We start from the raw sequence: 22,223 nt of genomic DNA on the forward strand, positions 1-22,223 counted from the left end.
ATATTTACGAAAGAAAAAGATCAACAAATATTTTAACAGATCTTTTAAGGATTTTGATAAATTGGTCTAATGTGTGGGATGAGAACTGGGTTCATTACCTTTTTGCTGTAGGTGTAATGAGTTGACTGGTCTTGCTCATAATTTTTAATTGACAAAAAAAAAAATGAAACTGTGAAATGTAAATAAATTGTAATAAGGCAACAGAAATTTTAGACATTCCAATTTCAATTCGCGAGTAGCATTTGAAGGGGACATGCATTTTATCTATTTTGCCTAATTTTCCCAAATATTTCACTTGCCACAGGCCTGGTGGAAAAATGACATCAGCAGCACTGATATATGGCAAACCTGCTACTTCAATTCATCTGAATGCAATGATGTAACTATTTCTGGTTATGGAGGTAAGTCCACAACTTGACATGTGCCTTAATATATTTAATCTTGAGGTTCTTGACTGGGTGATGATGAGAAGATATAATTAAATGGAATGTTTAGAAAAATATTGTCTTAAAATATTTTATCATCCTAAAAGTACTGCTACATTGTATTCTCATGTGATCATAGAGGCTGCAGGGGCCAGAAATCCCTGTTCAGGTTTTGCCACAATGGCCGTTATCTCTGCCAAATATTTGTCCCTGACCTCAATATCATTCCTAGGGTCTGCAAATTTACTGGAGCCTTGATGTGGAACTGACCTATCCCGATTTGGGTATCCAGGCAAACCATTTTTCTCTAGTGATGCTGCCTGACCCGCTGATTTACTCTAGTATCTTGTGTCTATCTTCCATACAGTACCTGAGTAATGTTTGGTGGGCAACTTATTTGATCAGGACTGTACCGTCCATATATCAGCAACACCATTTATTTCCATCTTTGAACATTGCCTGAAACAATCCCTTCCTCTGCTCATCTGCTGCTCAAACCCTCACAATCCTTTTTCTCCAGAGATCCTGCCTGACCCGCTGAATTACTCCAGTGTCCTTTTGTGTATTAACCAGCATCTGCAGTTCCTTGTTTCTACATTTCCTCACCTGTGCTATTGTTTCATATAGACTTTACTCAAGTGCTCTTCTGTTTTACATGCAGTGGTGCAGCAGGTAGGGCTGCTGCCTCTCAGCGCCAGAGATCTGGGTTGCATCCGTCTGTGTGGAGTTTGCATGTTCTCCCAGTGACTGTGTGGGTTTCTTCCCATATCCCAAAGACATTAGGTTTGTATGTTAATTGGTCTCTGCAAATTGTTGCGAAATTGGGATAACATAGAACAAGTGTGAATGGTGGTCTGCGGGCATGTTTCCATGCTGCAATGTAGCAGCATCAATTCAATTAAAAAGAGCTGTACTGACCATTTCCTAACTCACACTGTCTATTCTACGAGCACTCCTGTGTTTCAGTTTTGCTGTCCTTTCAATTTTATTTTAAACTGCTTGCTCCAAACTCTGGAATTCCCCCTCTCCCAAAACCATCTGGGCCTTTATCACTCTTTCCTTATAAAGTCCTCCTTAAATCCTGAGGGTAGTAGCAGTATAACACGAGGGGAGGGTTGGAGCAACAGCTAGCAAGTGAAAGGTGGATCGGCATCTGCAGACTCTTGTGCCTTTCACCAAGGACCTAGGTTAATTTGCCATAAACACTACGCTTATTGATGTTGATGGTAGCAGAGACAACATCATTGTGATTTCTAGCAGAGGATATAATTCGTACTGTATTGTCTGTCTTTGGCAAACTCTAATCATGGATAAATGGGTGTAACTGAATCCCACTGTTTTTCTCCAAGAACATTATAAATGGAAAGGGACCTTGGGGCTTGAGTGGGATATTTCCATTCTGGTTAATGCTGTCTTAGCCTATTATCTTTAAGTGCTTGACAAACACAAGGTAGTGAATTTGTCCTCTGTCAACTTCTGCTAGTCATCCTGGATTTAGATCAAAGATGAGATCTCCACCTGCCAGATAAGTAGCAACTGAAGATTTACGTTTTTGGCAACACGCTGTACAGAAGAGATACTAATGATTGGGTTCGGGTTACATCCAATTTTTTAAGTTTGTTTTAAGGGTGAAGTAGATTCACTGGGGAGATGCCAAAGCAGATTTTCCCGCATAGACATGGAAAATAGGTGCAGGAGTAGGCCATTCGGCCCTTCGAGCCTGCACCACCGTTCAATATGATCATCCAACTCAGTATCCTGTACCTGCCTTCTCTCCATACCCCCTGATCCCTTTAGCCACAAGGGCCACATCTATCTCCCTCGTAAATATAGCCAATGAACTGGCCTCAACTACCTTCTGTGGCAGAGAATTCCACAGATTCACCACTCTATGTAAAAAATGATTTTTCATCTCGGTCCTAAAAGACTTCCCCCTTATCCTTAAACTGTGACCCCTTGTTCAGGACTTCCCCAACATCGGGAATAATCTTCCTGCATCTAGCCTGTCGGGGTGGAAGATTGCAACCTTCACGTGGTCTGCCCTGTTTCGACTAATGCAATCAACTCGACGTGCACAAACACAAGATCAAATAGAACAAGTTGTCCTACAACTTTAGGCTGTGCATGCCACACAAAAGAAGAAGAAGATCTAGCCTGTCCAACCCCTTAAGAATTTTGTAAGTTTCTATAAGATCCCCCCTCAAACGTCTAAATTCTAGCGAGTACAAGCCGAGTCTATCCAGTCTTTCTTCATATGAAAATCCTGCCATCCCAGGAATCAGTCTGGTGAACCTTCTCTGTACTGCCTCTGACAGACATGGAAAGTAACAACGGCATTGATTAGTTGGCAGATGTGAGTGGCTATATATTGTTGATGTTTTGCCTTTACTCGCTGAGATGAAGGAGAATACATAGATGAAGTTGGATGAGTTGCTTGTGGGAAAGATGAACATTATACAACAAGACTATAATTAATATTATTTCCATACCGTGTGCCAATTGGATTTTTGTACAATATTTTTGGTCTTTTATCTCTTAATTTTTATAGAATTTTGTATTTGCTAACTAACTGATTTAAAAATCTGAAATGCACTGCTGAAATTTAACAACAAAGCAGTAGAGAAAAGCGCTGATTACTTTTCACGATGAAGAATTAGCTTTGATTCTCTTGCAGTTTGGGCCAATAGCTAATCTCTATGATTATCTTTCTTTTGCAGATTGCATTAAGGCAATACAGGCGACAATGAGTCTGTCGGTGATCTTCTGCTGTCTCTCCTTCATTGTGTTTGTTGTTCAACTGTTCCGCCTGCAGAAGGGGCAACGATTTTTCATAGCTGGAACCCTCCAACTACTTTCTAGTAAGTGTGCTCATGTGTATTTACAGTAAAAATGCTTGCTCACAAACTCCATTAAAAGGACGGAAGCCAGACGGAGGGGATTCTAATCTAGACGTAGCTCGACACATGTAACATGTTTTTTGATTGTGATCATGGGTCCCTGCTTGTAGTTCCCAACGTCTTCTGGTTTGGTTGGGTCACTTTGCACTTGTGGATCATCCTGTGCTGTGCATCCCCTTCCTGCACCCACTGCATCTCTCTGGAGATCCTATTCTCTCTCTCTCTCTCTGCACATTCACTTTCTTGACATTCCCAGGGATATGAAACACTTGTGTCATCACTTGCAGGCTTGATGTTAGCTTTCAGGTACATGTTGATCTCTGACAAATGATTTTTCTGCTGCGTACGTTTTACCCCATCTGCGATGTTAGATGAATATAATTTTCATCCAAGCACTCAATCATGAACTCACCTTTTGAAGTGAACACAAGAAGGCTCCCCTTCAGTATTTCAAAGGGATCACTCCGCCTTGCAGCTCCTTGGTTGCCAAAGTCTGGTTCCAGGGGGCGATGTCCCAGTAAACAAGACTAGATGTCACCCACACTTCACACCATTAATGTCACATTATACAGTCAAAGGAGATTATCAGTCAATTTAATATTTGCATTATCTCACCCTATTACAGACATTTGCTTTGTTCCACCCACTGCCCTCTCCCAACTTCTCTGCTACCTAGACTAATTTGCTATTTGCTTTTCCTCTTTCTCAGTTCCGATGAAGTGTCATGAAGCTGAAACTTTTCTCTTTCCACAGATGCTGGCTGACCTGCTCAGTTGCAGCATTTTCTGTTTGTAATTTGGCTCAAAGCCAGTTCCTTTACAGCTGGTTTGTGCAAATTGTGAGATCCTATTTGACACTATGTTGGGCCATTCACATTCCAATATAAAGTCAGCTGCTGCTGCCTTGTGCAGTACTGGTTGCCTTTCCTCTATTTTTTTTTCCCATTCATTTTTGTTGTTTTTTGATTATTCTGGCTCACAACTCTCTCCCACCAGAAAACAACCCCTATATCATGCCAAGCTGTCATTAGCCTCCACTGCTCTCAATAACTCAAGAAGTGTTGAATCTCAAATTCACATCTTCTGAATTCAAATTTGCTAAAAAAAAAAATTGTAACATCATGTCTCTTTGCACACCTTTTGAATTTGGTCTCCTGTGCATTTTCCCTACTTTAATTCCATCTGTAATGGTCTCCAGCTGGATTCTTAGTTATTCTCTCCCTAATTGACTGTTTCCTTTCCCTCGTCACCTATTTTGGGGTGAGATGAAACATTTTTTGCCCAACACTTGAGTCGCCTATTGTGTTTGGAACTACGGTTCAACTGTCCTTTTATGTTTTCCCCGTGTAATGTGTCCTTTATATGGTTCTTGATTAAAATTCCCCTTGAAACATTTGTTTATTACATGTTAACAGTCCAATAATTAGCAATAAGGATGCCAAGACACCTCCTCAAAATGCACTGTTAAATCTGCAACACATCGCATACTGATTTGTAATAATGTAGCTATAAAGATGTTAAATGATTCACTTTTCCTTCGACTGAACCGTTGCTGAGCTTATATATATATGTAGCTGCCTGCAGAAAAGAACAGTGATTTCTTCCTGGAAGGTCACAAGTCTGTGTTAGCGAATGAATTCCATTAACATATGATTTTCTCTTATTTTGTAGGTCTCTGTGTAATGATTGCCGCTTCCATTTACACAGACCAGGAACAAAACTTCCATAGAAATCAGCATGCAGGAGACTATGGATACTCCTACATTCTAGCCTGGATCGCCTTTGCCTTCACTTTTATCAGTGGGGTGATGTACATTGTTTTACGAAAGCGGAAATAGATGCCTGGATTGACGTAACCTTCATGTACCACTTCAGAGAAATTTTGTTTCTGGGGGAACTTCAGCAAGATCGCCTGCAAATATAATAAACCTTTTGTAAAATAATGATCAAATTAAGCAAAAATGTAATAGCTAATTTTGCAACTGTTTTGAAGCCTTTTTAGTAGTTACAAATTCTCCAAAGATCAGTTTGGCATAATTTTAATAAGAATTTTTTTTATTTAGTCTATGTTAAAAGTGAATTGAAAGGTCTTTCTTTTCCAGTGGTAAACACTTTCTACAACCAATCAATATGAAGTACACTCATAGGATGGTTTAAGCATTTCAGCCTTCAACAAAATTAGCTTCATGTAATTCACGGGTTGTGTTTTTTTTCCATTGAAGTAGTGGCCTCATATTCCACTTTCTTAGTCTTTCTCAAATTTTGGCTAAGCATGTTTTCCGATTACACAAACGTACATCACACACACAAAAAAAAAAACACAATTTTACTAGATATTACCAATCAAAACGATTTGGGATAAAACATTCTGAAAAGATCACAAAAATAAAGTTTGAAAAATAAACAGTGTTTGTCTATATGTAGAACCCACTGAAAAAGTTATTTTTTCCAATATGGTGCATTGAAAATTTAATAAATTGTACCGATATACTGAAATGGGACAACTGATATACTTTGTACAGTTAATGAATAGCTACATGTGTTCAGTAAGACCATGGGTAGTTTTTAAAATAATAATTTTTTAATTCTTGAAAACTTTAGGTTAAGCGACTGCAATGCCAATCATATCCACAAGCTTGTTCTAGATTCAGTGATGTGTAAATACACATAGGTTGTTTAGTAGAATTAATTTGGATAGGGGAGAGTGGATGATGAAGCAGTCACCTTTCAAATGCAATTTCAATCAGATGCTATATTGGATTAGGTAAACAATTTAATTTTGAACTACAGTCTATAGGTAAAACATGGATGGTACATAGATGAACAGCTGGTGTTGCTGCTGGACAGTTCCAGAGACCAAGGTTTAATCTTGGCCTGTGATACTGGGTAGAGTTTCCATGTTGTCCTGGTGACCACTGAGTTTCTGCTGCATGCTCTGGTTTCCTCTTCCATCGCATTTTATCCCGAATGCGAGGTGGCAGCTGCACATTTGGAGAGAGGTGTCTGGAGGTAATTGATGAGCATATAAGAGAATACGTAACGAGGAAAATAAGTGGAGGAATAGGACTGATTGGGATGTTCTGAGGGCAAGTATGGGCTTGATGGGCCAAATGGCTGCCCTCGTCCTAAGATAATAAGAAAAATAAATAAATGAAAATAACTGCATTTTGGCAAATAATCAAAAGGAAACCTATAACCATCCCCACCTTCCAAATTATTCAGTGTAATTTTATACTGGCTAATATTGCTTAGAATTAATCATCTCTGAATTTGAAGAGATAATTTGATGTCTGTGCCCACGTACATTTTATTTATTAGCATTACATAAACCATCTCTGTAAGTGTAAACCACTAGAAGTGAGAGCTTGCTCTCTTGAAACACTGCTAAATCAATACTAATGTGTTGTTTTTGGCTTGAAACAAGTAGGTAAAGGAAAACTTTATTGGATTTTTTATTTCATAATTCTGCCCTTCAGACTTAAGACTTTTAAAAATTCATTTGTTTCACAGATGTGAAGCCAGGCTAGTTCGTATATGTGCAGATTATTTAGTATGCACTCACTGAAAGCTTGCCTCCTGCAATACCTCAGTTGTAGATTTTCTGTTAGATGTCCCAGGAGCATTTTTAAACTTTTGTTTTTCCGTAACCATGATACTTTTAACTCATTTATACTGTGATTATGACTCTGGCCCTATAAAATACTGATCTTAGTTGTGCCAGCAAAGTTTTTTCCCCATTATTAAGATAAATCAAACAAGGTTTTCCCAGAAATAAGGCTCTAGATGAGTCTTGATCACCCTAACATTTGTGGAAACAAAGTACTGCTGTAAATGAATACTTGAATTCAGCATTAATATGTTGGTGCGACTAGTTTTCTTCCTCGTTATCTGGATTGCAGAGGCTGTGAAACCAAACATCAGACAGAACCTGTTGCACAGATGTTTTTTGCTCTCAATGTTTTCCATTCCAGCACTTATTTTTATAATTAGAGAATGAGCATCAACTTAAATTTAAAATAATTGCACTCAATCTTTGCATTCAAACTCCTGGCAAGGGAATATCTCATTATTCAAAGAACTTCCATCCCAGTGAACTGAATATTATTATTTTTAAAATCAACTTTAATTTTTAAATAAACCCTTAAGACTCAAATGTAGGAAATGCCACTAAAGATTTAACTTGCTGAATAATGACCATCATTACAATAGTGTAAAATGGTAGCAGCGCATTCTTGTGGCAGAATGAACGTACTGTCAAGTAACCAGTTAATAGCTTGCTTTTTCAAATATTTTCTTAAAACATAAAGCCTATGAAAGCCATTACTTTTTAATTGCCAGTGTAGCCATGTTTATAGCTTAGTGAGCAAACATTCCTTTTATATAAAATGTTAGGGGTACATCTTTTTTTTGATAATTCAACAGCAGTCGATATAACCAATTTTAAAAAATGTTAATTTGTTCAGTGCAATTGCACATGTTTATAGTAGTTTTCTTAGTGAGGATTGCATGTTTGATTTTTGCCAGTGGGTTCCATTCGCTAAGTAGAGGTAAAATTAGTTTTTTTGATAATTAGTCCATCCACTATGAATTTCTCACAGCATACAAACAATATTTTATAATTTTCACCTAAAGGATATCGTATTCATGTGGTGTTACTGATTCTTAAATTGGTGCTTTCTACCACAATATATTAAGATCTTATTTTTGTAATGTATTTATTGCATGCCAATTTGTTATCAGTGACTTTTATTCTCATAATATTGTGCACATTGAACTAGCTTATAATCATGCCCAGAATAAATTTACATTTATGCATTGATATCTTGTGCATAATATATGCTTTTCTCTTGCAATGACACATAACAGTTTAATCAATTTTCTGCTTCAATTATTGGGCAGAGATAAAAACTTATTGAAGGTTAGAAAGGGCAGGACACTTTCTGGATATATTTGTGTGTATCATGAACATTGATATATTTGCATGCATTTTGCCTTATTGGCCATTATTCCCAAGTTGACTTGTTCTTGACTCAACTTGATTTCTGTCATCGAGTAATATGGTGTATTACATAAATTAGATTTGTTTCAAATGTTGTAGTTAATAAATGTTAGCATGAACCTGTGATGTTTTGCATTGCTAAACACTAATCTAATAGTTGGCAAATGATCTAGGATTAATTTTAAACCAAAGTTAGCAGATTTATAAACTGAAAAGCATATGATTATGTAAATCCTCTATTTTAAATAGTCAAAATTGTGATCTTGTAAATAGTCCAACATTCTTCTTGTATGTGGTAAACTTGGATCTAATGGATTAAATAAGCGATGAAGAATTGTGGGTTTAAACATTTGGGGGTTATTTTAATTAGTTCTTTCTTTGGATGTAATCTACCATATTTTGTTATCAAAGACACGTTTTAGAAAATATTTTCTTTCCTCTTCCATGTATAGTTTAAAAAAGCAAGGTTGAGTGTGTTAATAGTAGTGGGGTTGTTTATAACCTGGCATTTTTATCTAGATTGGTTACCATGATTCTACAACAATGTAATATAGACTCTGGTAAAGAAATCCAAAATTTATGAAATTATAATTTCCTGCATTTTGTTTGTGTAATAAAGTACTGCCTAGCAAATTACTAATTTGTGTATACTGTCCAAATATTTGTTGCCGTCTGATATAACAAAAAATGAGTTAATCTTGTCTGAAATGCAATCTTCTTAATTCTTGCCCACAGATGTACATCTGATTGTTGGGGAAACAAGTTGGGGAATTCAAAGTATGCATACTTTTTATACATAAAATAGCTCTGCCGTGTTTTGGATATCTCGCTGTGGCAAACTTTGCATTTAAACTTACATTAAAGGCCTTTCTAATCTTATGATAAAGATATCCAGTCACAAATTAGAGTAATTAATACAGCACAGATCCTGTGGCTGCTGAGTCCACACCAACCATCAACTATCTATTTGATTTATCCCATATCGATCCCCATTTTATCCTCTCTACATTCCCCAAGAGGATTTTCATATGGGATACCGTTGTTTTGTAAAATCACCTGTAGTCGTGAATATTGTAAACAAGGTGCTGTGAATACTTGAATTAGATAGCATCTGTGAAGAATTAAAGTTTTAGGATGACATTTTTACTTGATTTTATTCAGATTATTTAAACTGGAGGACTCTTGATATTGCCATTTGTAAGAATTGGGCGAGCTATGCTTCCAAGTTGTAATGCACAGTAGCTAATTGAGGATTGTCTTATGGTTAATTATTGGGGTTTCAGAGGGGTGGCTATTTCCACTAGTATGGCCATGATCAACATGACATTTGTTGATGATCACCAAGCAAGTTATTTAAAAAGAATATGCTTGGGATAGTGTGCCGATTAGGCAGCATCTGTGGAGAGAGAAAATTAATGTTTTAGGTCAGTGGTAATACATCAGAACTGGAAAGGTGATAAAAAAGTGGGAAGAATAATTGGCACCAGAGTGATACCTCATGGAAACATAAATGCATTCCCCATCTCCAGGTTATGGTGTGACAAATTGACTCCCAGAACCAGCAATGAGTTTTAAAATATGTAGTGAGAGTAAATCATGTTTATTCTATAGCTGCCAGCTGGAAATCCACCAAAAGTTGCAATTTCAAATTGTTAAACTTAAATGTACAGAACAGCATTTATCAATGCGAAATAATGGAATATGTTAATATTCTTAAAACAAATAACATTATGAGATAGGCAATGCACAAGTCAATTTGCTAATTATTTTTACTACCGGAATGAATTTTACTACATTTTCATAGTTTTCATTAAGAATTGTGGTTTATTCAACTCAAATTTAAAACTGCATTCTGTACACATGTAGATTTGTACAAAGTAATTCATTTACAACTATGAACTATTAAACCATCCTGCAATCTGCAAATGTGCTCCAAAGCACAGACAAGCTTAAACATTCTAATCTTGGTCTCAGAATGAACATAGCACTATTGATAATAAACAGTATGACTAATTTAACACAATCAGGTATTTGGTTAGACACTTTACTATTTGCTTGTTGAGTAGCTAGTTAGCAATATCATCATACATAGCAGGAGCAATTGTTAAAAGCTCATACAATTTGAATTGTGAAGCCACAAATAACCACTTGCTTTTGAACAGTTGCATGGAATATTTTCCCTATCCCCTTGCATTTTTGTGCAAGGTTGCAAAGTACAAATTGGGTTAATAGTTTGACAAAGAGAATTATATTATTTTTGCAAAATAAATGGAAACATCCACCAACTTGTATTATGCAGCCAAGTCATATTTCATGCAATTATTTTCTAACAAACTACTAAATGTATTGTTACAAATCACCATTACATCCTTCAGATTAACATTCAACCTTACTAGATTGTTATGTGAAAGGCAAATTAAAGATTCTCATTGTACATTATCACCATTAATTTTACAGGTATTTTCATAATCTCCTTTCAAAAATAGTAAATGCATAATAGGCACTTTAAGATGTAGAAAACAGTTTCAATCTTGGGGTCTGTTGCAACACTAACTTCTGAACTGGTCAATACTTCACATGGGCTTCATGATATCTTTGCTCATATCTCAATTTTTGCATAAGCGCAAAATATGTCAGTGGCCATAGGGTGAGCTACATACTTGATTATTATATTTATAAAATTAAGCTGCTTGCTAAAGCGATTTAGTTTCTAACTTTCTGCAAATTGAAGCTACAATAAAAATATCAAAAAAGACCACATGCTATTTAGTCATTATTTTCCCTACCTTTTGAAATTGGATACAAAATTTATGCATCAAAATTAAGAAAATTATTTTCATGACCTCTTTGACAAAATTGGTATTTTATAATCTACAGATGCTCATTTAGATTATGCATCAATGTTCAGATTGGATTTCGTCAATATCTAACGAAGTACAAGTAAAAACTAATTTGTTCCCTCGCCAATGTCTTGAATTTTCAGGTGCCAATTATTTTTATGCCTTACATTCTTCCCAATTATTTTATTGTATATTATAAATTATAAATATAGAATTTTATTATTAAAAAAAAAAATCCACTGATGGGTTTAAGGCTTCCCAGCTTTCAAGTTCCAAATGTTCCTTGGGTACCAAGAAAACATTACCAAATTGCACAATTAATGGAATGGGCAACTAACTGCAAGGTAACAATTATCCATATGTAAATGATGGAGATGCAACCAATAGGATTTCTCAATATTTGACTGGAAACATTTGGAAAAGGTAGCATAATAAATACCTGGACCATTTCCATGTTTCATGATCAATGCTAGAGGACCTGGAAGCTTTTGGTCGATGCTCGTGGTTACAGATGGTGCAAGGGAAAGGGGGATTAAAACAAAATCTTGGTAGGGGTTTAATTCTTGATTCCCGAGTAAACTAAGGTGTATAAAGTAATAACTTTAAATGGGTAGCATTTTGGTATCTGATATTTTAATGTACACATAACTTGGGAAAGTGATTTGATTGCAATAACATTCAACTAAAAATTGACTATATTTCAAGTTTAGTGGGAAAGAAAACTTGTAAAAAAAGTGATGTTCAGATTTGAACCCAAATATAGTTTTGGTGAAAAATAACCACCACCTTGGCAAATATCTAAACACACTTGCATTTAACGAATTTGGACTTAGAATTAGACCCAGATTTGTTTAGTAGTTAATATATCAAGAACAATTCAGAGTAAATTAAAGTTACTGCTTTTTTTTGTTGAATAATCAATACAACAATGAAAGTCCATTGATAGACATTTCCTCTGCATAGTCCATAGTTTTTATGATACAAATAGCTTGCGATTTGGAAAAAGGGACAAAATGGTGATATATCTTTCTCTAACTGGTAAAAAGATATGAACATTCATTTCAAGTACAAAATGAATCAAAGTGCAAGCTATTCGAAGAGGATGTGTTTATGTCTCTTCAATTATTTTCCAGTGTGATGGGCACTTTAAAATAGGGTCTTTGAGGTATGCATACACCTCTTAATGGCGTGCAACAGTACAGGTCTGACCAACATCTGTAACATTCCAAGAGAGGAATTCCTGTTTAATACTGGCTTCTGGGGAGAGTTTCTATTATCAGCTTCAGAAGGTTGATTTGATGTTAAAATCATCTTACACAGTGGTGTAGGAACTACAAGAATCTACACAAATATAGAATTAAGTGAAATTGTTAGCTCTTGGGAATTCACAAATGTTCTAGGCATCTAATCACATTCCATCTTTGAAACAGTGGAACCGTAAATTTGCACTGCTCATTTATAGTATTTTCCCATTTGTTAAAACATTCATCACCTTAATAGTTTCCCATCTGACTTCACATAACACCATTCCCTTTAAACTTTGCGAAATTTCTAGTTTACTACCAGAACAATCTCTATGGAGTATCATGACCAACGCCTCTCAATTTCAAAGCCTTTAATTTCTTTAGGTGCAACAAATGCTGTGAACTATGGACACAGGATGTATTAATATTTGTGTCTGATTAAACTTACATATCCAAGATATCTGCAAGTAGCAAATTGATGTATATAGTAACTGCTATCTCCGTTCAACCTCTGAATTCGAAGATAGTTAGGGCAAGATGAGAGCTGTATTATGATCTGGAATGCAATGCTAGTGGCAATGTGTAATCAGATTCATGGACAGCTATTTCAAAAGAAAAACATGCATGATTATGGGAAAGGAAATAAGAATTTGGACTAATTGGTGGTTGATAGATCAGCCATGATTGAATAGCAGAATCGACTCAATGGCCTAATTCTGCTCCTATGACTTATGATGGTCAGTCGAGACAGTGGGCTGAAAGGACTGGTCTGTGCTCAATCTCTATGACCCTATACAAATGTCAGTGCTTTCAGAAAAATTACAGGCACAACAAATCAAATGGCTCTTCTAAGACTTTTCATGTTACAAATTAGTGGGATAGAAGTAATACATTTTTATCCAAGATTTAGCTTACGTTTCCAATAGACCACAGGGGTGATAACAAGATCTAATCACAGAAAATATGCACCTTCTTTGGTTACATATTAGTCAGATTATTCAGTCTGATTGACAATGACAAAAGATAGGGCAGCCGGATTATATTGTTATCCAAATTTCTGTAAAAAACATATCCTGACAATTTATTTCTTACGAGGTTCCAACAAAAATCCATTGTGCAAAATGTAAAATCTTTTAAGTAGAATATATGATACTAACCTAGACCTTGGGATGCATTGTAAGAATAGATTACACTGGAGATATTTCCAGGTGCGATTTACCAAATGTTAAAAGAAACTGGCACTTCCACGCATGATGCATTTTAGTGTATATATTTGTTTGATGGTGTTCGGGTGCATGGACTACTGTCAGTTTGTGCAACACTCATTTCTGACACAAGATGGAGCTTCCATGACTACCATGAAGCGGTTTTAGTACAATTAGGAGCATATTGTGCTGGTTTGTTGGTTTTCTAAATAAAACTAGAACATTCTGCAAATACCCAGGTTAAGCCACAACTGTGGGAGGACAAACAAAGGTAACCTTTCAGGTGGAAGACCTTTCTTCTAGCTGGCTGAAGAGTCTTTGACCTGAAACATTAACTTTGTCATGCCACAGTGGCCTGGCCTGAGCATTTCCAACATTTTATCATTTTACTTCAGATTTGCAGCATCTACAGTTCTTTGACTTTCACTGTCTTTTTTGCTTTCCTGCTGATATTGGAAAAATTAACTGCGCAGCTGCACAACTCACATAAACTTTCCAAAGTTAAATATTTTGTTTAGAATATAATTGTTGACTCAATGAATGGGGTGCATCAGTAATGTTACTTTTGGCCACACTCCATGACTGGAAGCATTATTATGATCATAGTTCAGGGTGGCCAGAGAAATGTGGGCAGGAAGGTAAATTAAGGTGCTAGCATTTCAAGCTCATAAATTCCACAATCATTCAATATCGAGAAATCCCTAAATGAGATTAATTTTAAGTTTATAACAATTGATTTTTTCAAGATGCACAATGGATTAATACTTTACTGGAAGAAGCATTGCAGTTCATTTAGATTGCAACTGTATCTGATCAATGCAGTTTGATGTTTTTCCTGCATAAATGAGCAGTTTTCACTAATTCTGCATCTCATGGGTCCTTTCCTCAGTGGTGGCCATGCTAATCAATGAGACTATAAGAATTGAGAAAAGTAATCAACCGCACAAAGGGTAACAGTCATTTCCAGAACATGGTCACCACATTATTAGTCTAAAGATTCTACAATCACGTGGTCTACAGCACTGAAAACAAGAGTGATTAACTTTGGATTTGACCACTTTTTTGTGGACAGGTTTAATCTCAGTAATTTTTCATATGCCGTCATTGTAACTTTACCAGAATACCATTGATAGAAACATGTTCGGCTCTGGAATCAAGAATTAAGTATTACAATTGCCTTTTCGGTATTTAATGCCATCAACAACTTTTTGATATCTCAGGGAGTGAATGGAATTAGTTTCTGCAATGCTCTCAGGAACTATCAATTTCACAATCATTCGCTCATCAATTTGTCTTAAGAAGCTTGAAAAAGCTTCTACGGTGTGTTATGCACTCAACTGGTTGATTCCCATTGTTAAGATGGGGGAGTTTTTGCAGCATCCTCTTCTTATTAGCTATTTAGTTGTTCACCATTGTGATGGATGTGGCAGTATACTGCAATCCGACTCATTGCTTGTGTGATTCCTTAGTTTTGCCTCCACTGTTCAGCATGAGCTTACAGGTGGGCACCTTATGTTTTTAAATGTGGCTGTCTCAGTTCCAGGTGCGCTCTTGAAGAAAGACGTTCTATGGTTCAATGCTATTGGCGGAGTGAGAGATATGACAGATTAAGACATTACCAATGGTGATGGAATACAATATTATTTTTCTGTGTTCAGCTTCGAGCTGCTTGTTTCAGTACTGAAAAAATTAATTCAACACAATTAAGGTGCTGTACAATTCAAAAGATACTGCATGTAGATAGAAATTTGTTTCTACAAAGTTGGTGTGGTGGCCATTTTGTATCCTATTTAACGTGTTCTTTCATACTGCCAGACACAGCATTGTATATTTTTTCTTTGGAACTTGGCCAGTTAGGTGCTGCTGAACTACCTGCTGGTACTTGGTGAGATCTTCTGTCCAAAGTACATTCTGTGCCATTGCTTATACCACTACCTCTCCCACACAGTTTATCAATTGAAGGAGAGTAATACATGACGTTAGAGAGCAAACACAAAGACTGCGGAAACTAGAATATTGCATAAAACACAAAGAGTAACTCAGCAAGTCAGGCAGCATCTCTGGAAGACATGGATAGGTGATGTTTTGGGTTGACTATCCAAGTCACACCAATAGATGACTTCGTATCATAAGAATTCATAGATTTAGAATCAGGTTTGAGGGCTCCTATGGACTCATTCTATTCTTTCGTTAATAGAGTAGTAGCTATCAAAAGGATAATGATGAAAGCATCTAGGATGATTCTACTATTTATGTGGGACAACATTCGGTCTTAGGCAGCAGCTACTCATACAGAGAACTTTACAAGGTTGACTGAGCTGGGTATGCATTTGTATTTTGAAATACTGCATCTAGGTTGCTGATGGGTTTTCTTATTCAGACAATAATTAAATCCTGGCATTATCATCAATGGCCAATTCCTAGAATGAATATAAACAAAATATAATCAATCTGCTGGTCTTATATGTTCCTCTAAATAGTTTAAAAATCTTCCCATATATCTCACTCCAACATTGTGGCTCATATCCAGTTGGATACCACTTTTGTGAATATCTTATGATTTATTGCTACTCTAGAATTCTCTATTGCTCTGTGACGCTATTGTCTCTTACCTATCTATCTATTTATCTATCTATCTATCTATCTTCTATATACTAAAAGTCTCATCTTGTGTGCATGTATGTTTTGTATCTTCCTCAAAATGCTACGCGCTAGCGTTTAATTTTTACATATTCTAACACATTTTCCCCCTTCATGCCGTACTTATAATTAAGTTCACTTAAGATTATCCTATATTTCACATTATTCATGATAAAAGTTTAAAAAAAAGCCCAAAACCGCTTCCGAGTCTTTTTCCAGCAGCTTCCAGTGATGTCACAATGCCACCTCAGACAACCAATCCCAATGGTCTCTAATGCTACCGAATGCCACAATTACATCACAATGGGACATTGCCAACGGTAACCGCAGCTTCTCACAGAGAGCCTTTTTTCAGGTTCTTCCATTGATGATGTCACAATGCCACTCACAGTGCATCAATCACAATGGGCTCTCAAACTGCCGAGTGCCACACCCACCAACACGTTGGGTTATTCATGATTAAAGATTTTAAAAAAGTCAAAACCACTTTTTAAAACACCAGCTTCCAGTGCTGTCACAATGCCCCCCCCCTCCCAATGGTAGAGTGAAACAGAATATTCCACCACCTTCCAGTGATGTCAGGGGGAGGGACTCATTTCAAAAACATGAGAGGCTCCGGGGGCGCCTGTCTCGGGGTTGAGCATCGATGCAGCGTTCGGGGACCAGCCCTCCCAGTAAATACCGCGGCCCCCTCCCCACGTTGGGGGGACGGACCCAATGGGTCCCACTTGGTATATATCTATATAATTGAAAGTCTCAATTTGACCACTTCCTGTCTGTGCTGTATATTGATTTTATAAAAAAATGCTATCATATATAGCGACGATTTTTGGCCATCTTATTCATAGTCCTCCGCTGAGCAGGCCCCGAGGTTTTTTCCCATCGATGAAAAATAAAAAAGTTATGAGTGTTTATAAAACCTTGAGATCCTCTCGCCTGTCAATCACCGCGATGAAGGTAAGGCCCCTTCCGGGGTGGGGGAGGCAGGACTATAACACCCAGATGCCTGTACGTGACTCAGTCACTCTGCAAGATCGCGAGGGAGAGGCCACGACTCTTATTCTAAGCTGTGAATCAACTGAACTGTGAGTCTGCAATGTACTTGCAATAAATGATTTGTTAGCCCTTAATGACAATGCCATGAGTTGTTTGGCCTGCTGCCCTGCCTGTGCTTGAAACTGCATTGCTTTATTAGGTCCGACTGTTTGGAAGGAATAAATGGTTTATTAGGTCCGACTGTGTTTGGTTCAAAAGTCCCGCTCATTTCGTGACTTTCGCTTAGTGGACAGGTCGCGCTGATTGCGTAATTTCCGGTAAGTGCAGAGGTCACGCTGATTGCGGAAGTGCTGCTGACTGCGGAAGCCCCAAAGTGGAGAGGCTTGTGAGTGTATCAGCCGTGTGAGTATTCAAGAAAGTTTACTGCCGTATATATGATGTGTGAGAGTCTGTGTGTGTGTGTGAGACTGTGTATGTATGTGTGTGACTGACTGTGAGTGTGTGAGAGAGTGTGAGGGGTCTCAGTGACTGAGCTGCCAGCCCAATAATCCATTCAGCCCACAATGTCCATACTAGCCCTCTGGAAACCAGTCCCTTCGGCCCACAACACCATGCTAGCACTCCAGAAAGCCCCCCCCGGCTAGCAATATTGGAATTGGTGGAGAGGTGGAATATTGCATTGGGGGACCAGCCCTCCGTGTGAAGCTGGGATCCAACGGGTCCCACAATCTAGTACACCTATAAGAGTCTCATCTTGTTTGTGTGTGTCTGTATGCTTTATATCTTCCTCAAAACGCTACGCACTAAGGCTTAAATTTTAACATATTCTAACACATTTTTCCCGACCACGCCATACTCAGGTTCACAAGAATTCATCCTATATTTCACATTATTCATGATTAAAGTTTAAAAAAAAAAGCCAAAAACCGCTTTTCATAGAGAGCCTTTTTCCAGCAGCTTCCAGTGATGATGTCACAATGCCACTCACAGTGCACCAATCACAATGGGCTCTCAGGCTGCCCAGTGCCACAAAGACATCACAATGGGACGTTGCCAACAGTAACTGCAGCTTCTCAGAGAGCCTTTTTCCAGGAGCTTCCAGTGATGCTATATTTCACGTTATTGATGATTAAAGCTTTAAAAATGCCAACTTTTACAAGATTTTTACTGTTAAAATCCTTCCTGCCAGCTTCCAACAGACTTCGATATAAAGTTGCAACACAGAAACACTGAACTTTTCACCTCAATGGGATATCATAGCAAGTGCTTCAACAGGAGGGGGAGTGCAAATTGGTATTGCAATTGGAACTGTTGCAGCAGGTTGGGGTAGGGCAATTGGATTGTTTATTAAGTCCACTGCTGAGGGAGGCAGGGGATTTGGGGGACTACGCCTCCCGTGGGGGCTATGGGTGCAATATTGCGTTGGGGAATGGGTTCCATTGGGGGACCATGCATCCCTTGTGACAGGCACACAACGGGTCCCACTTGGTCGAATATATATTAGTGAGAGAGTGTGTGTGAGAGTGTGAGAGAGTGAGTGTGAGACAGTGTGAGTTTGAGAGTGAGTGTGAGAGTGTGTGTGTGCATCATGCCCTGAATGAAGCCAAAACGGTACATGATAGCGCAACACTGTTTGGACCACCTTACTCACCATTGTCCTGCGTGTATCAAGTTTCGTTCAGATTGATGTTATATTTTATAAGTTTCTCACATTTTTCAACTTTATAAAATCCAGTTTGAGAAAAATCAATGTCACAATGAGATCTCATTTACATAAACTGCCCGTGAGCAGTGCTCCTACTTACAATAACATCACAATGGATCTCATTTACATAATCTGCCTGTGAGCAGCCCACAATGACATCACAATGGGATCAGCAGCATCCACCTCAAGGGGGGTAGGGAGGAATGAGGGGTAATGGAGGGAGGGAGTGAGATTTTAAAGAAAAATCAGCTTCAATCAAATTCTTGAGGGTAGGTCTCATTTACAAAAAAACATTGCGGATTTCATTGCGGGGGGTGGAATTGGGGAGAGGTTTCATTTACAAAACTTCCAGAATTTTACTTGTGGGGGTTGGGATGGGGAGGTGAGCGCCGGCATTGCCCCCCCCCCCTCCCCCCACGTGGGGACGATTGATTGCCGACTGAGGGTAGGGGAAAGGAGAGGGAGGGAGGGGAAAGGAGAGGGAGGGAGGGGGAGGGGAAGGAGAAATGTTATTTAAACATCATGTTCAGTGGGGGAGTGAGATGGGGAGAGGTGATGAATGGGGAGCAGGGAGATAGATGTAGAGGAGGGGCGTAGGGAGGGGAGAGGGAGGGAGGAAGTGACTGAGGGTAGGAGAAAGGAGAGGGAGGGAGAAGTGAGGGTCGAAGGAGACCAGAAAGAATAGGGAGGGTGAAGAGGAGGGGGAGGGAGTGCTGGGGGATGAGGGGAAATGAGCTGCGCCTGCGCAGTTGGGGCTGTGGGCGAGTGGTTGAATATTGCGTTGGGGAACAGGTTCCGTTGGGGGAAACAGGTGAGTGGTGGAATATTGCGTTGGGGGAACAGGGCCCCAACGGGTCCCACATGGTCTGGTACCTCTTAAAGCTGATATATGCCCTTTTCATTCTATCCCAAATATAAATCGCTCTAGCTATTATAAAGTTGCACTCCCAATATTGGGGTGGGGAGGGGGATCAGCACATGGTAGGTTTAATGGCTTGCTTGTGCATTGTTATAAAAACAGAAAATGCTGAAACACTCAGCAGGCCAGGTAGCATCTGTGGAAGAGATAGTTAATGTTTATGTTTAAGAAAGAACTGCAGATGCTGGAAAATCGAGACCCGAAACGTCACCTATTCCTTCACTCCATAGATGCTGCCTCACCAACTTAGTTTCTCCAGCATTTTTGTCTACCTTCAGTTAATGTTTATGGTCTATTATGAAATGTCAGAAGTCAAAAGGAGAGAAAAACAAGGTAGTTTTCAGCAGCAATAAAGATGGGGAAAGGGATGGATAGAACAGACCGAATATTTCTGATAGACGAGTCCAAAGAGGTTAATGGGAACTATTCCAGGCACATTATGCTTCTTTATCTGTGTAATATTTTGTTAATGGCTATGCTGTGGTGCAACACCTGTCCGAAGGTTCTCGACCTGAAACGTTACCTGTTCCTTTTCTCAAGAGATGCTGTCTAACCCGCTGAGTTACTCTAGCTTTTTGTGTGTATCTTAGGCAATATACATTGGTAGACATCTGTCCTCAAACTTAGCATACTGTTTGAATCAATACTTGTTGATACACTGCAAGCTACATCTCGTATATGACATATATATCACTAGTGTATATGCTTATCATAAGAACATTTATTTATTTATTTGTCTTTATTTCGAACAGAAAAGAATAAAAAGCAAGTGTGAAACAGCATACAAAAAACCCAAGAATATTTATAAAGTGTCATAAACAATATTTATAAATAAATGAAATCATATGTGTCTGAAAAAGAGCAGGAAGAATCAAAGCTTATTAATTCCCACCCCTTATTCAACTGCTTATAATTATCTTATACAAATTTAGCAGCTATAAACACCTATTTCCATATGTACACCAAATTATTTACATTTATACACTAATCAAATATTTACAAAGCCATACAAAAGAGAAAACCCCCCCCAAAAAAACCCCCTTATACTATACAGTATCTATTAGTCATATATACAACCCATCATCCTATAATCACCCTTCCCAATACAATCAGTATAACAAATATCCCACTCAAAATCACATATCCTCATCCCAATATCCTTTTAAAAAAGTGTTTTTGTACATCTTTTTAAACTGAATTTTGTTTGTGCTAAATTTTATCTCCCGTTCCAAACCATTCCACAAATTCACCCCACATATTGCTATGCACATACCTATAGGAGTTGTTCTGACATTGAGTTTTTAAAAATTAAGTTTCCCTCTCTAATTATACCCAGCCTGTCTTTCCATAAAGAGATTTTGTTTATTTCCTGGAAGTAAATTATTTCTTGCTCTGTACATGATTTGTGGAGTCTTAAATTTAACCAGATCGGTGAACTTCAGTGTATGTGACTTTAAGAATAATAAATTTGTATGTTCAAGATATCCAACGTTATTGATAATTCTTATTGCTCTTTTTTGTAACGTGTATAACGGCTGAAGGTTGGTTTTGTAGGCGTTACCCCATATCTCCACACAGTAACTCAGATATGGTAATATGAGTGTATTATACAGAGTATGTAATGATTTGTGGTCCAGAATATGTCTTGATTTTCCCAATATTGCATTTAACATTCACATTCTTCATATTAAAATACACCAGGATTAAAAGACAAGGTTCCCCAAATATAAAAGTAATTTTCAGTTATTGCTTTGGATAATAAAAAAAGCTAGCAGTACCTTCTTTCCTACTTTGATTGTTAAGACACCATTCATCACCTTTTGTAAGGTCAATTATCATTTTATTACTTGTCAGAATACTCTCCTGGAAGCAAAAAATAATTATGAACTGTGTTAAATAAAAGGCAACAGTGCAATGCATCCTGACATTTAATGCATGTTTTACTGATATTATTATAAATAAACAATGTATTTTCCAATGTTTATGGCTGTGTGGCACTGTGGATCAATGCATAATATCTCAGGTGATCCCACAGGTGCAATTTAATTAGAGATGTGATTAGTTTCAAGCTCACATGAAAAGGTTTCATTGATTGAATAAACTGAATGGTTTTGAAGGTAGGTCATGAACCTGAAACATTAATCGTCTCCCTCTCCACCGTTACTGCCAGACCTGCACAACATTTCCATTATTTTCTGTTCTTACTTTTCTTCCAGCATGTCTAGTTTATTTTGCTTTAGAATATGATGCAGTTTGATATCCAATTATTAGCTATGCCATTATTTTACTAAGATAGTTACATTTATCACTGCAAACAAAGCAATTTCAGTTACACATTAAAATAACACTTCAAT

The 22,223-nt window shown here is 37.7% G+C and overlaps 2 protein-coding genes across 2 annotated transcripts in view; one reads left to right on the plus strand and one right to left on the minus strand.

Moving 5' to 3' along the window:
• Positions 1-8,956, plus strand: part of emp2 (epithelial membrane protein 2) — a 37,420-nt gene extending 28,464 nt beyond the window's left edge. Inside the window, exons 3-5 of the mRNA XM_033040430.1 lie at positions 305-401; positions 3,143-3,283; positions 4,993-8,956. Of these exons, the coding sequence (XP_032896321.1) occupies positions 305-401; positions 3,143-3,283; positions 4,993-5,159 (405 nt within the window). The 3' untranslated portion in view covers positions 5,160-8,956. The remainder of the gene's footprint in view (positions 1-304; positions 402-3,142; positions 3,284-4,992) is intronic.
• A 1,172-nt stretch (positions 8,957-10,128) lies between these two features.
• Positions 10,129-22,223, minus strand: part of LOC116985593 (activating transcription factor 7-interacting protein 1-like) — a 43,653-nt gene continuing 31,558 nt past the window's right edge. Inside the window, exons 8-9 of the mRNA XM_033040429.1 lie at positions 21,648-21,732; positions 10,129-15,188 (exon numbers count right to left, since the gene is read on the minus strand). Of these exons, the coding sequence (XP_032896320.1) occupies positions 15,094-15,188; positions 21,648-21,732 (180 nt within the window). The 3' untranslated portion in view covers positions 10,129-15,093. The remainder of the gene's footprint in view (positions 15,189-21,647; positions 21,733-22,223) is intronic.

Source organism: Amblyraja radiata, chromosome 22 (genome assembly GCF_010909765.2).
Source record: "Amblyraja radiata isolate CabotCenter1 chromosome 22, sAmbRad1.1.pri, whole genome shotgun sequence".
NCBI lineage: Eukaryota > Metazoa > Chordata > Chondrichthyes > Rajiformes > Rajidae > Amblyraja > Amblyraja radiata.